Source organism: Melospiza georgiana, chromosome 8 (assembly GCF_028018845.1).
Source record: "Melospiza georgiana isolate bMelGeo1 chromosome 8, bMelGeo1.pri, whole genome shotgun sequence".
In the NCBI taxonomy this organism is placed as follows: Eukaryota; Metazoa; Chordata; class Aves; order Passeriformes; family Passerellidae; genus Melospiza; species Melospiza georgiana.
This window is the reverse complement of record NC_080437.1, coordinates 18686787-18700693: the sequence shown is the minus strand read 5'-3', so window position 1 is coordinate 18700693 and position 13907 is coordinate 18686787. Positions and strand designations below refer to the sequence as shown.

The window sequence follows — 13907 nt, the reverse complement described above, 5'->3', positions numbered from 1 at the left end:
GCTGGTATCAATGACAGGGAGCACAGTGTTAAGATATCTCAACCTCTGTTACACTTCCCCATTTGTAAATTAATAAGCCAGGAACTTCCTAGTTGAGCTGTTAAGGGGCAGAATGCACCACAGGTTACAAGCATGAAAAGCTGAGACAGAAACCATTATCAAAAAAAAAAAAAAGGAATAGAGAACACAGACATACTATGTAAAACTGCCATAAAACTCCCAAGATATTAGAGTAAATGCAATAGGAGATGAACAGATTCTGCTGACATTCTACTTCCTTCATTGAAGAGAAAGCATTTCCACATATATTCAGAGAAACATTTGGCAAGCCAGTGCACACCTTCTCCTGCTCAGTGTGTACACAAAGCCATCACTCACCACGGAGAGATTTGTTTTCCGCTTGGCAAAGTAGCGCTTCTGGGTTTCCCTCAGGAGGTTATCCCCACCAGCTATGGCCAAGATGATGGCATCAGCAAAGCGCTCTGCTCGCATGCACAGCTCCACTGCACCCTCAAAATTCCCCAACAAAAGGGCTTGGCTGATGAGTCCATCTGTGTCTACAGAGGTGAGAGGCAGAGTCAACCCAAAGAGTCATCACTCAGATGCACTGATGGTGCTTGTCTTAAAGAGCAGGCAGTAAAAAGCAGTAACAGCTAAAAGCCCACCTAAAAGAAAATTTGGAAACTCAAAAAAACCCACTGAATTGACTCTAGGTCTTCCATCATCTAGAACAATCTTCTAAATTTTTAATGGGTCTCTCATCTGGAAGAAGTATTTCTATACTCAATGTGATATGCTGCATAACACTTGAAGGGGTCATATGTTTTAAAAGTATCCGTTTGCTGCTGTGAACTAGATTCTTCCTGGTCTCTCTGAATTTTCTGGTTTTCCCTCCTCTCCCCTTTTCCTAAGAGGGCAGAAACACTCTTTATGTAACATACCTTCTGTGACAGGAATCTCCAAAGTGCTCATATTCTGTGGGATGAGGTTATCAAAAAAGGCTGAAGAGGAAGAAACAGCAGCTACATCATCGCTGGAATTCATCAAAAGCTGTGCAAAAAGTGCAAGAGCTTATTTAATTCACTGCACACACATATTCTACCCAAAACAGTTTAGTGGATTACAGGGTGGGATGGGGCTGCTCTCCACTTGGCTGTGTGTGCTCATATAAATCTAATTTCAATTTGGAAACTCCTGTCACTGTGCAATCAATCTGCACAGTTTCACAAGGGAAGCAGCGAGAGCAGTGCTGCAATTGGCAAAGCTTAGGAGATTGATGGTGCAAGACATGCAATGCCAACAGCACTGCTGGGCAGCATTCATCAACTCAAGTGTCAACTCTTGAGCAAGCTGAACTATTTTGGATGGAACAGAGACAAGAACAACAAGTAAAATCTGTAAATAACAGGTTGGATCACAGCCATGCGTGGTGCTTTACTGAAATGCAGGACACAATTGCTACTCCTAGAATATCTCAGCCAGTGTTTGAGGCTTGTGAAGGTGATTACTAATCAGAGGATATAAGTTTTAGATACCTCAGAGGAGAAAAGATTACAGTGAACCAGGCCTTGGAAGGCATCTGAAGATGGACATCGCAAAATTATGTGAAAACACATTTCAGAGGATAGAGGTGAAAAAGAAAGAAATACCACAGCAGAAGCTCCACAGAGGAAATCCAGAACAGTAGCCTCAAGTTAAGCTGGGGTGAGGCTAATTCTACCACTGAAGAAATCAACACAGGTGAAGCAAACCTTCTTGCAAGAATAATAGCCAGGAGTCCTTCATTGTTCACTGGTTAGTTTTAAAGCCAGAAGGGAAAATTATTATCATTTAGTCTGACCCTGTGAGGGTTTGATAGGCCTGTGAACTGCCCTCTGCAATGCCAGCACTGAACCCAACAAGCTGTGGTTGGAATTAGGCCTTCCAGTTCATTCTGCCCTCCTCTGCTCTCCCAAGCTGGCAAGATGTACAGGACATACCTGATCTGGTGCAGAATTTGTATCACCTGCCTCAGGAAGGGGCTGTTTATCTGGGATCCCATTACTCAAACATGAGGCAATCTAGAAAAGTAACAGACACACACAGAGTAAAGCAAAGTAAGCACCTGGACAGCAAAACTACCAAGAGACTGGCAAGCCCCAGACACAATTCCCCCAACTCTTTCACCTGTTTGAAAACTTCCACCTCACCCTATTCCTGGCTGGCTGCCTATCAGTGACTATTTATCCTTTTCAGAGCATTATCCATCAGTACTATGCCAGACTGTCTCCACCTGTCACCTTCTTCCTGACTGAAGAATCCCCTGAGATGCAGAGAGCTGAATGCTAAAAGAAGCTCTCACAACTGCACAGTTGTTGAACACTCCCCAGTGCACCAACAACTGAAACCAAGATAACTGGGCTCAAGATCCCTTTGGCTGCACAAGTGCTAAGTTTGCTTTTTAGTGGGGTATACTTCCTGTGACTTCCAGCAGAAATTTCACACACTTTGGTCATTTGTGTGTTGTGAGATCACTTGCTCAGTTCCAGCAGGACCCCACAACCCTCCTGCAGCAGCTTTAGTCCTGTAAAGGTTTCTATCTATTGGAAATTACCCCTTACCTTTTTTTGCAGATCCTCTTTACTGTAGCCCAGCAGCTTGAGAAGTTTAGTCCTGGACTCTTGCTCCAAATTCACCTGAGTCCCAATGGATATTAAAAAGACAAAAAAAAGTAATATCATAGACATCTACACACTGATAACAGTTAGCTGCTTCTGGCAGCAGCAAAGTTCAGAGCTCACTTTATAGATAAAGAATTCAACTATTGTGTAAAGATGTATGGAATTTAAGTTATAATCATGATAAAAGGGCAAAACTCAAGTTTGCCACAGTTACAACTGAGGTATAACTGTGTATCAAGATCACAACTGTATACATACCTAGTATACTTGGTCATTAATTTTCTGGATAATCTAGGAATTGCCAAGCTAATCTCTTCACAAAGAAAACTGACTGATTTGAATCTGGATGAAACTGAAACAAGGTTGTTGCCTGAACTGCTAGCTGGCTCAGTTGCTAGCTAACTCACAAGAATTAGTTAACTGTTACAGAAGCTCTCTGGCTGAGGATTTCAGACACTCCCAAAAATTCCCACAGGCTGCACACAGCCCAATTGACAGGCACTATTTATATGCTTTAATGCATGGTTTACATTCTGCAATGAGAATCTGTCTGTCTCAGTTAACTCCCATGCTGCTTCTTCTACACAAATGATCAGACTGTACATGTGTATGATACTTGTAAACTTGTAAACAGTCCATTTCAGAAACTGTTCCTGCAGAAGCAGGAATGGTGCTGCAGGACACTTTTGAACAGAAGCCTAGTTTGTAGTTTAAGACAATCAATTGTAATATATCCTTTATGTGCTGGAGTGGTCTCTCAGGACCACACACCAGATGGATTATAAAAAGGGACTCAAAATGACAGTTTGATGCATCTCATTTAACGCAACCAAAGACATTGTTGCAATGGAGAACACTTTCACCACCTAGATTAACAGCTGGCCATCCTGTTCAAGATTCCCCACTCAAATATAATACTGGGGCAAATATCTCAATATTTTGCCCTCCACACATTCTGCTACAAGTGTCTGTAAACAAATGCCAAGACTAAGCCCTGCCTCTTCAGACGGATGACCTTTTCTTATTACCAAACTCTCATCCTACCAAATTGTCTACAAAGGCTAGTGAGTCCTCATGCCACCACAGCTCTCTCCTTTCTTCTGGGTATCTAATTGTCCATTTGGACTTCACCTTGAAAATTAACAATGTACAGCTCCACAGGTTGCAGGCAGATATAGCTTGGCAGTGTGTTGAGTTGAAAAGATCCTGTTTCAGGAAGCCCAAACAAGTCCACTGAAAAGACCATTCCTAATGAAAACCAAGACAACCTCCAAGACCTCAACTTTCTTTAGAAAAATAAGAAGTGTATTCATTCAATTCCATTTTATATTTTAAAGAACAGGAATATAAAGGGCTAGAGAGGACCATATTCCACCCCAGGACCACAGAAGAACTGACCTCTGTATTTCATCCTACCTTCAAGAAGTTCCAAAGGTTCTCATCAAATGGCAGCTTGGCTGTCTGGATCTTGCCCTGGCAGTAATCAAGGAGGTTCCCTGACTGCAAGGCCATCTGCAGTTCTTTGGATCGGAGTAGGAATTCAGTTTCAGTAGTGACTTGACTGATGAATACCTGGTGTGGGTAAGGCTGCTGCATTTGCTGTCCAGGAGCTTTGGTTAGACCAAAGGTAATCAGTTTTCCTCCAAACTGAGAATGACAGAGGGAGATACAGTAAGTATTCTTATAAACAAAGGTAAAAGCTACTCAGTTCTTCATTTACCAAGACAGACCCAAGCTCCAGCAGTGATCACAAGGAACCCAAGAGTTTAGTGTGCATGCATGGTGTGAGCACTGAGGGAGCTCCCATTACTAGCCCTTCAGCTGAACAGAACACTGATAAACTTGACACTTGTGCATATCTGGTCAGGCCTAGCCAACTGCAAGTGCCAAAGAGGCACAGAGGACCCTTGGACAGAACTCTTAGCTCTTTTGTTACATGGAGAGGCAGACTGCCATGATAAAACCTATCAGGTGAAGAGCAGGCACTAGACAGACAAGGAACAAATCAAACAATAGGCTAAAAGAACAATTCAGCCATCCAATTTAGGAGCAAAGATGCAAGCAAAATTAAATGCCTGGATAGGAAAGAGAGGAGAATGGGAATGCATGCCAGCCTGCAAGGACAGCTTATACAAATTTTTCTTAGATTATATTGACTTCTACTTATAATCTCCCATTCTCTGCTACAGGACTCTTTCTTGTTGAAAATATATCTGAATATTGAGAGTAAACAAACTTCACTTCATGGGACACTACAATGCACCTTAAACAGGCATTAAAACAACTAGCAACAGGTTTCTCCAGTCAAAGCAAAGGATTGTGTCACAAGACAACACATCTATTGCATTTTCAGCTAAGGATGCTCCATTCACTTACTGCAAATGAAACCCCCACAGGTCTGCGAATCCACTTGGGTGGTTTTTTTAATGGTGGAATCAAGGTGGTCTGAGTTACTTGCTCTGGCACCTGCAGAGGAGGAAGGCTCTGTCCTGTGCCAAAGGGATCCAGGTTGTTGAAGGAGGAAGATATCTAGAATCAGATGGAAATGGCAAGAAAATATAATTCAATTCCTCTCTGTATGGAGTAAGCAGGAAAAATGAGGCAAGTACAGCACCTCTTTCTGGAATACCACCAAGTCCCTGTGCAAGAGAAATGGCATTCCAAAACAGTTCCAGCAATCGTTTCTCAAGGAAGTTTTACCCTGAGATTTTCAAGTAGTTTTTCCTTAGCAAGATGCAAATTTCCTAAAAAAGCACTGCTAGGCCTAGCACCCAGCTCAAACAGAGGAGTTGCAAAATTACTTGTTTTATGCAAGACAATGACAACATATGGTCAAAAGTTGTCCAACTTATTTCTTGTTTTTCCCACAGAGGAATTCTGACTCCCTTTTTGTTGCTGGAGTCTTTCAATTGGGTTAGTTTCAAGGACCGTCTCAAGCTTTTTTGGCTTCGATGAGACTGATGAAATAAAACTTTTTTGTCTAGACAAGAGAGTGACAAAAGTGGCCCCTGAGCCAGATTTCTTACATTTAGGGAGTCAGTGAACATACATACAATGCTGTTCACAAGCACTTTTCATTTTTAACATTTTGTTGTTTGCTAAAGATAATCCTGTTCAAATTTGACTGGACCGTAGGGAATAGCTCTATAATTCAGCTAACCAGCATGCCCAAAAGGAAGCAACCTCAGGCTGATCAAGCTAAGGTTGCCAAATCTTAGAATCACAAGCAATATTTTGTCTTTCTTCAGAGGAAACCAATTCCAAAGAAAGAATAGTTCTTAGGAACAGCTTATATCCAACAAATTAAACACCCTAAATCTTAAAGAAATAAATATACATAACCAGGTCTGCAACAGACTTTCTGTCCTGAGACTACTGAATTCATAAGAGAAAGACCTCTTGGTCACAAACTCCCTGTCACCATAACTGTCATTATCTCCTGCTTGTGCTCTTACTTGTCATTCAATTTACTCAGGAATTATTCAACACTACTGTTCCCCAATTTTGAACAGTGGAAGTGTGATGCATACACATGAAGAATGCAGAGAAAGAAAATTCTCCATGGGTTAAATAAATCCTTAATCTCCTGCAGCTGTTGCTTGATAAAGTATTTTCTGTCTCTTGCAAATCCTATGAAACTGAACTCAGTCAGCTGTAAATGACTATATAAATAACACTTAAGCCAGTTCATATGTATTCTCTTAAAACCTGTATTGTAAGGTATTTGTTGGCTGGGACAGAGGGAGGGAATTAAAAGACTAGACACCAGATTAAAACTAAAATTTTAGACAGTAGTGACATTTAATCTGTTCAGAATTTGCTCATCTATTCAATGGCTAAGTAATGGGTTTCAGTATCAAAAATATTAACATGCTCAAAGTTGTAGTCAAAAGACTTGAGGAAAATTGATAATAGTGGTTTATATGCCACTTTATAAAATTACCTTCTAAACTAATGAAGAATAACACACCCTATTAATTAGTATCAATGTATTTAATGCTAACCTAATAACAAGAAAAGCTTGTGTACTGCTTTATTTTTAGGCTAATAGTAATAAAAATAAAATGTGTCTTAACATCACAACTGTGCTTGCTCTTGGTTTTCTTTACACACCTTGTCAGAGGCAAGGTGTCTTAATAATCCCACCACATCTCTTTGGGATGTGGTGGGATTATTAAACCCTCACACAGGCAGCTTCTGGTTCCCACACCATACAGCCATAGGTCCAGGTGTGTGGGAAAGACTGTATTGCTTAAAAGTGACCCTGTTACACACGTGTGCTTCCAGCACTCTGAGCAGTCACGAGAGAAACTGCCAGTCTGTCAAGGTCTAACACGGTCACAGGACTTTACCTTGTCAGCCTGTGTCTTCTGCTGAGCTTCTAAGTTCCCACCCATAACAGAATAAATGTTGATCCACCCATCAAAAGTGGCAGCAGAGAAGACTGAAGGATTCCTAGGACACCACTGGACATCAAAGCACCACTGACTCCGAATGGGCAACTCATACACCACCTATGACAGAAAGAGAGAAGATGGAAGCACAACACAAATAGCCTCATGCTTTCCCCAAATTACTTGCCCACAGCAAACCTGTCACTTTATATACATGTCATCATTGCATACAAATCTCTTATTTTTGCTTCTCAAAGGATGCATTTGCAACCAAATTATAGCACTTCGAGTCCAAACAGCTGAAAGTCACAGAAAACTCACGTTAAACTGGATTCTGACTGTAGACCAAAATTCAAAAGTGAGAAGTCACTTTTGCTCTGCTTCCTGAGTACTACAGTATCAGAGTATTATAGCATTGTCACATTTGCTGTTAACCGAGGGAGAGACACCAGAAAACAGCACAATAAAACCAGAAGTCAAGAGGCAAGAATGTGTCATGAGCAAGAACACAAACAGAAAGAATAGTGTGAAGTAACAAATGTGACAAGGAAAATAAAGAGCCTAAAGAAAAAAAAAAATAGAACAAGAAGAGAGGAATGTGATAGCTGCACATGAACTGTGAAGGGCATTGCAGCCAACAAGTTTACAGTTCAGCATTCAAAAAGCCAAAGTTCAATTCACAGACTTCCTGCCTGATGTTGGGCAACTCACTAACACAGCCTTGACTTTAAACCTCCCATTTGTAAAATGAACATATTTCCTTTATGGTTTACAGAAACAAAGCATAGACAATCACAGCTTCATCTTCTGTGGGAACATGATTTGTGTTTTCTGTTCGATATAGAAGCAAATTAATAATTTGCTTATATTAAAATCTAGATTGTCAAACAGAAAAACTAAGAAACAAATCCCAAGAAACCAAACATCCCCCAAATCCAAAGAAACCAATACTTCCCTCAAACTTACAAGATCAGCATTCTGTATAACTGTATTAATTCTTAATACTGCAAAACTTCCCAACTTTTTCACTTGAAAATTTGCTGTTCATTGGTACCAAGTCAAAAAGAGCCCCCTAACAGTAGTTTATACACAGAAGTCTAATTTGAACTTGAACTCTGCACATCTACAGCAGCATGCATGCCAGCCACAGTAATTTTGTTTTAAGTTTTCCACTAGAAGACAATTAAAATATTTTTGTAAAAATTAGACACCAGGAACATTTCAGAGTCTGAATCTCTTCTAACCACTAGAGATCTAGACAAAGTGAGCATCAAATCCCATGAAACTACAAAAACAGAATTGCATGCATTTTAGGAAAACACATTCATTTTTTTCCTTGTCTCCAAGGCAAAAGTGGCCAGTGAGTGATACTGTCCCATGAAATTAATCTAGCCTGGGGCTCCCATCTGGACTTTGCTCAGTGTTGTTAGAGCACTTTCCCCATGCTATCATCAAGATCAATGTTCAAAGTTCAGTTATATCCAGGATCTCTTCATTGAATGAATGGGTGCGCATAAAAACTTTAAACAGCCCCACTTTAATTTAGGTGATACTTGAATATACCAAGTATGGTAATTCTGAGATACGTGACTAGATAAGCACATACATGTGAAACTATTTTGCTATAAATAAAGTTTACTTGCATTGTTTAACTACACTGTTCCCTTCTCAGCGACCCTCTCTAACATATCCTCCTTGGTCTCCTTCAAATTTCCTCCCAAATAAACTTACTACTCTAGGAGAAGGAAAAAGAAACACATGGAAAGAGAAAACACTAAAGTGTTAGCATAGCAAGAGTAATCATAAATAGTTGAAACTAAATTTTAGGTTAAAGTTTTCTTCCCTCTCTGATCTCTGGACAAAGATGTATCTATTTCAATCTGGATACGGACCACACTCATTCACTTCAGAAAGAGTGCATAAGACATGCTTGAGGGAATTACATTGGCACTCCACAAGGATAAAGGGAAGGACACACACAGAGTAAAGCACACAGTATAAAGCAGACCCTGTGTACTGATAGCTGTGGTTACATACCTCCCCCATACTTGGGTTCCAGCACAAGATTCGGTTGTCTTTGGCACTACTCAACAGCAGTTCAGGGTCAGCCTGGCACCAAGAAACAGAGAGAACTCCCCTAAAATAGATCAGAAAGAAATCAGTCATATTTCCTGTACAGTTTGTTCTGCCATCCAGTAACTAAGAAAGCACCATGCACCAGCACCTTGGCTCAGAAATGCAAGTTCTCATCTCTACCTTCAACCAGATTCATCTGGGAAAGAAAGCAGGCCCAGGAGAAAATCATAGTTCCCCTAAGTCCAGTCTCCCAGTTGTCTGCCTTGAAAAGATGCAACACACCATGCAAGTCCTCACCTGGTGTGCCCTTCCAGCTGGCTAAGAGGAGAGGTAGCAAAGCGTAAGTCCCATATTTGGATCACTGGCAAACGGTCATCCTCAGAGGAAAGGACTAGCTGGGTTGCAACTTCTGGATGCCAGGCCATTCCTGAGCAATGCATCTAGGGACAAAAATAGCACAGGCTGAAAATTCAGCAATGCAAGCTGGCAACAGCACAAATGGGCCAAAGCCACGCCATTCTGTACTGAACTCGCCTAGAATGCTTGACATAAACCAAGTCTACTAATGTCTTGCTCCAGGCAGCAAGCATTTCTACCATCTCTTCACAGCAAAAACAACCCCACTAACCACACAGAAGTCAAAGCCCAAAGCTGACCTAGGAAGAAAGCTGAGGCTTCTCATAAATGAGGTGTGAACACAGAAACTGAATGCAAGAGTGCATGAATTTTGAGAACAGTAGAGGCCTTGTTTCCCCATTTACTCAGGAAAGACGAAAAAGAGGTGCTTTGATGCTACATTTCCAAGAGAACTAGTTCCAACAGCTCCTAGAAGAAAACCACTGGTACCAAGAGTCTGTGCCACTGCTTTGTAGTCCCATGTGGCACGTTGTAAGTTAGTTAGAAATGCAGCCTTTTCTCCACTCACTCTGTTGCTGTGGTCACTGACTTTGATGATGGGCTCATTCTTCCTGAGGTCCCAGACCACAGCCTTGCCGCTGGGGTGAGCGGAGGACAGGATATGCTGCACCTGCCGATTCCAGGACACCACACTGATGTCTTCATGCGGCTGCCAAGAGAGGAAAGGCCACACATCCATTATTCCCAAGCTGAGGGAACACTCACAGGAGTCTGTCAATAGTTTAACTGAAGGATTAGGGACTTGATCATACATAGATTCCTCTCTTCAACTGCTGATCAATTAACTGGAAATACCAGCAGCACTAGCCAGAAAGACTAGGGAAAGTCCTTTACTCAGAGTACAGTGGACACTAAAATTCTATAGGGGAATGTCATCTGGAAAAGTACCTCTGTATTTGATGAACAGGCACTGGATTCTACATTGGCCAAATGTGTTATAAATCACTCCAGAGAGAACTGCAGCAAAGCACACATATATGTTTCTACCCCAACTTCTCCGATGGACTTAAATGGAAAGATGACCTTGTGCAACATTTCAGGAGTGCAGTGAGATGGAAAACAATGAAGTATTCATGACTAATTGCTGTTATTGTAGCTACTGCAATGCAGGAGATAAGCAAGGAAACAAAGAGGAGACTTACTGGAGGAAAAACCTGGACTGCTTTTACTGAAGTTGACTATGATTTTTCTACTTTCAGGAGTTGATTGCCCTGAATAATATAATAAGCATCAGAAGATCAGAAACTTCTTCCTCTTCAAACTCGGGAAATATTATCTGGGAGCAATAGCCAAGATGCATTTAATGGCTCACTGGCTCTGCTAGGGATATGACTTTCATGAGATATGAAAAGCCTCAGCTGAAGCCTGAAATAAATTCATTCCTCAGAGAAGGTCCAATAAACCTTCTTAATCCATCACACATGCCCCAGCTGGATCACAAGATAAACTGGTCAGTTACTTGATTCAAATCCACAAAGAGCTTACCCATCCATGCAAAGTGCATCCTTCCAGAGCTTGCCAGTCTACCTCCCCTCCCTTTACAACACTTCTTCCACCCCCAAGAATGAAATCAATCAGTCTCTTCTGATTCATCTCTCTCCTGACAGACTTCAAAGTCATTCCCCTTTCACAGACTGACTGACTAGGCTAGGATGCCTCCACACACATCTTTTTGTCTTGCCTACTGAGATACAAAACTGCACAAGTATTGCCCAGAGGAAAACTCATTTACGTGTGATTTAGTCCCCGGAGTCATAGGCACACTGAAATTATTCAAGTCCCAGATGAAAATTTCAGAATCATTGGCTCCAGAAGCCAAGAGATTATTCTGTAGAAAAAAAAAAAAAAAAAGAAATGCTCAGTTGAGATTCCTGCTCACAGATTTCTTAAAAATAAATGGAAGCAAAACCCCCAAACTCTTCCATAGTGAGATGAAAGCTGTATTTCACAGCCACTGGCATGCACAAAGATACTAACTGGATTATAAACCAAGCACACTTCTGGCCTCTGTGCCATCCACTGCGGCATAGTACAGACACTTTTAAAATTTGTCTGTTGTGTGCAGATGGCTGCTGTTAATCACGATGCAATTCTGCCACAGGCCTTGAAGCCACCATCTCTGGCCAGCTGAGCCTTTGCCTGGCATCAAGGACATTTCTTCTGAGAATATGCAAGTTTCTCACAACCAACTGCAGACAACTTTCCATTTGCCTTTGTGCTACCACAAGAAACATGTTCTGTTTACTCCTCATTTGTTGCAGTCCTTTCAAATGTGATCAGAGCCCCACTGAATTAAACACCAACTGAACAAATAACAAAATAGAAGTTTTAATTTTGAAAGGATAATGGTTTGACATGTAACAATATTACAAGACATGTTTTGATAGAGAGGTGTGTGATTTGAACAAGAATTCATAGGCAAAGCTGTGAAAAGAACCCAAATCTGAGTATCAAACCAGCCTTGTATGACAACTACTGTGACTCTTAAGTTAAAACTTGTCCCTTCACTTTATGAATCTATACACAAAGGAACACATTTTCTAACATGGAGATTAACTTTCCTTTGTTATCTTTGTGTTACACACCTGGAAAGGGTTGAAGTCAAGGGCTCGAACCGGCCCTGAGTGCTTCTCTGCCTGCGCAATGACGGGGTCGCCCCTGGAGGCCAGGACGCGCTGCACGCTGTACATGGTCAGCACTCCGTTATCCCCCCCGCCAATGAGCACTCCAGAGGACTCTGCAGAACCATTGCCAAAGTTCCCCCAGATCAGCTTATGAAACCTAACAAAAGAAGAAAATAAAGCTGGCATAGGCCATGATGTTTGGTGGAAATCAAGACACCCTCTTCATTACCAAAACTCACATCCCTGTTTCAACCTATCAAATATATCCATCAGTCTGCACTTGAAACAATCATCTCCCTTTTAAGAGGACTGTGGCTCTTGCATGCAACAAAAGAAATAAGCTTCCTTCCAAAGATTTTTCAAGGGAATTTAAAAAGAAAGAGCTTGTCTCTATATTTTCAGCTGTTTTGTTGTTTATTTAAAAGTTTTAGGACCTCACATGAGATTTGGTGGGTGCAATCCTCTAGCCTCCACTTTACTGAAAATTAGTTAAGAGATCTATGTGCCTTCATTTCCAGAGCTGTTATCTGAAAAATATGCTTACACCCCTTAAAATCTGCTAGTTAGAAATCCAGGCTGTGTTTTGCACTTGGGGCAGACACCACCTACACTGATAAGCCTAAGAAATCATCTTGCTTTAAAGAGCTTCACTCTCTCTATATCATCTTCAGGGCAAATTGTTAGCCCCAGCAAATTCACACTTTACCTAATGTCTCTACTGACTGACTACCATACAAGTAATTTCAGATTTCTCTAATAGTCCACCTGCTTTACTTTTATACCCAATATGATCTCTATCCAAAAAAATGTTCCATTTTTGAAGACAGGTCAATTGATTCAAAAGATTACTTTATATGCTGTAAACATTCTCCTGCTCTCCTTTCTCACACCAGAAAACCCTTTTCATTTTCATTGATTGATACACCAGTATGAGCCTCTAGTACCTGTTTGAGGCAGGAAGTGCTCCTTTCTGCTTCATATCCAGGGAGGGATCCCTGAAGTCAGCTTCAAATATTTCCAAGGTGGCATTTGTGCTGAAGGACGCATCCAGTTGTTGGGCAGATGTTCCTAGTACAAGAAATACAAGAGCAATGTAAGTGGACATTTTTATCAAAAGCACAAGATACAAAAAGAGTAAGGCACTGAAAACCTATCCTTCATAGTCAACACAACCTTGCTGTTGTAACAGTTCAGAAGAGGACATGTCTGAACACCGCAGAAAAAAGAATCAACAATTATGACAAACTTGAAAGAAATTAAAAGTTCTTCAGGAACTTGATCACCAAAGTTACTGTTACACAGATAACTTTCTTTCTTGGATAGGTGCAACTCACACACCCTCCTCCAAGTAACTATGGCTTTTGATATTAATTCTTTAAATTACTAAGGACTGACATAATGAAATCATTATGATCCCAGTACAGTTATGATCCCAAGTACTTCTGCATAATGTTCCTCAATCACGACATGTCTAAATCAGACCTTGTAAAGCCACTCTACAGACTAAGTTCTTCAAATGTAACCTACTAAACATGCCTCAACAACCCACAGACACCAGCAGTCACAAACTGGTGGGTTCCTTCTTTCTCCTTATTCTTATGGAAAAAAAGCTGCAGGTTGATTTAACATTGCCTAGTGGGACACTGCCAAGCAAACTGTCCCCCAGTTACCACAGGGATGCTTACAGCATGGAAAGTGCCCAAAGGACTATTAAAAAGCAGTGCAATTTATGAAAC

The 13907-nt window shown here is 41.0% G+C and overlaps 1 protein-coding gene across 3 annotated transcripts in view; it reads right to left on the bottom strand.

Annotated features, from left to right (window-relative positions):
- The window catches only part of SEC31B (SEC31 homolog B, COPII coat complex component), a 34977-nt gene that overhangs the window by 15273 nt on the left and 5797 nt on the right, over positions 1-13907 (bottom strand). For all 3 annotated transcript variants that reach the window (XM_058028624.1, XM_058028625.1, XM_058028626.1), the window contains exons 3-15: positions 13116-13239; positions 12133-12328; positions 11280-11375; positions 10056-10196; positions 9428-9570; positions 9092-9191; positions 7013-7174; positions 5037-5189; positions 4077-4307; positions 2601-2675; positions 1980-2060; positions 942-1050; positions 379-557 (exon numbers count right to left, since the gene is read on the bottom strand). In XM_058028624.1, coding sequence (XP_057884607.1) covers positions 379-557; positions 942-1050; positions 1980-2060; positions 2601-2675; positions 4077-4307; positions 5037-5189; positions 7013-7174; positions 9092-9191; positions 9428-9570; positions 10056-10196; positions 11280-11375; positions 12133-12328; positions 13116-13239 — 1790 coding nt within the window. The remainder of the gene's footprint in view (positions 1-378; positions 558-941; positions 1051-1979; positions 2061-2600; positions 2676-4076; positions 4308-5036; positions 5190-7012; positions 7175-9091; positions 9192-9427; positions 9571-10055; positions 10197-11279; positions 11376-12132; positions 12329-13115; positions 13240-13907) is intronic.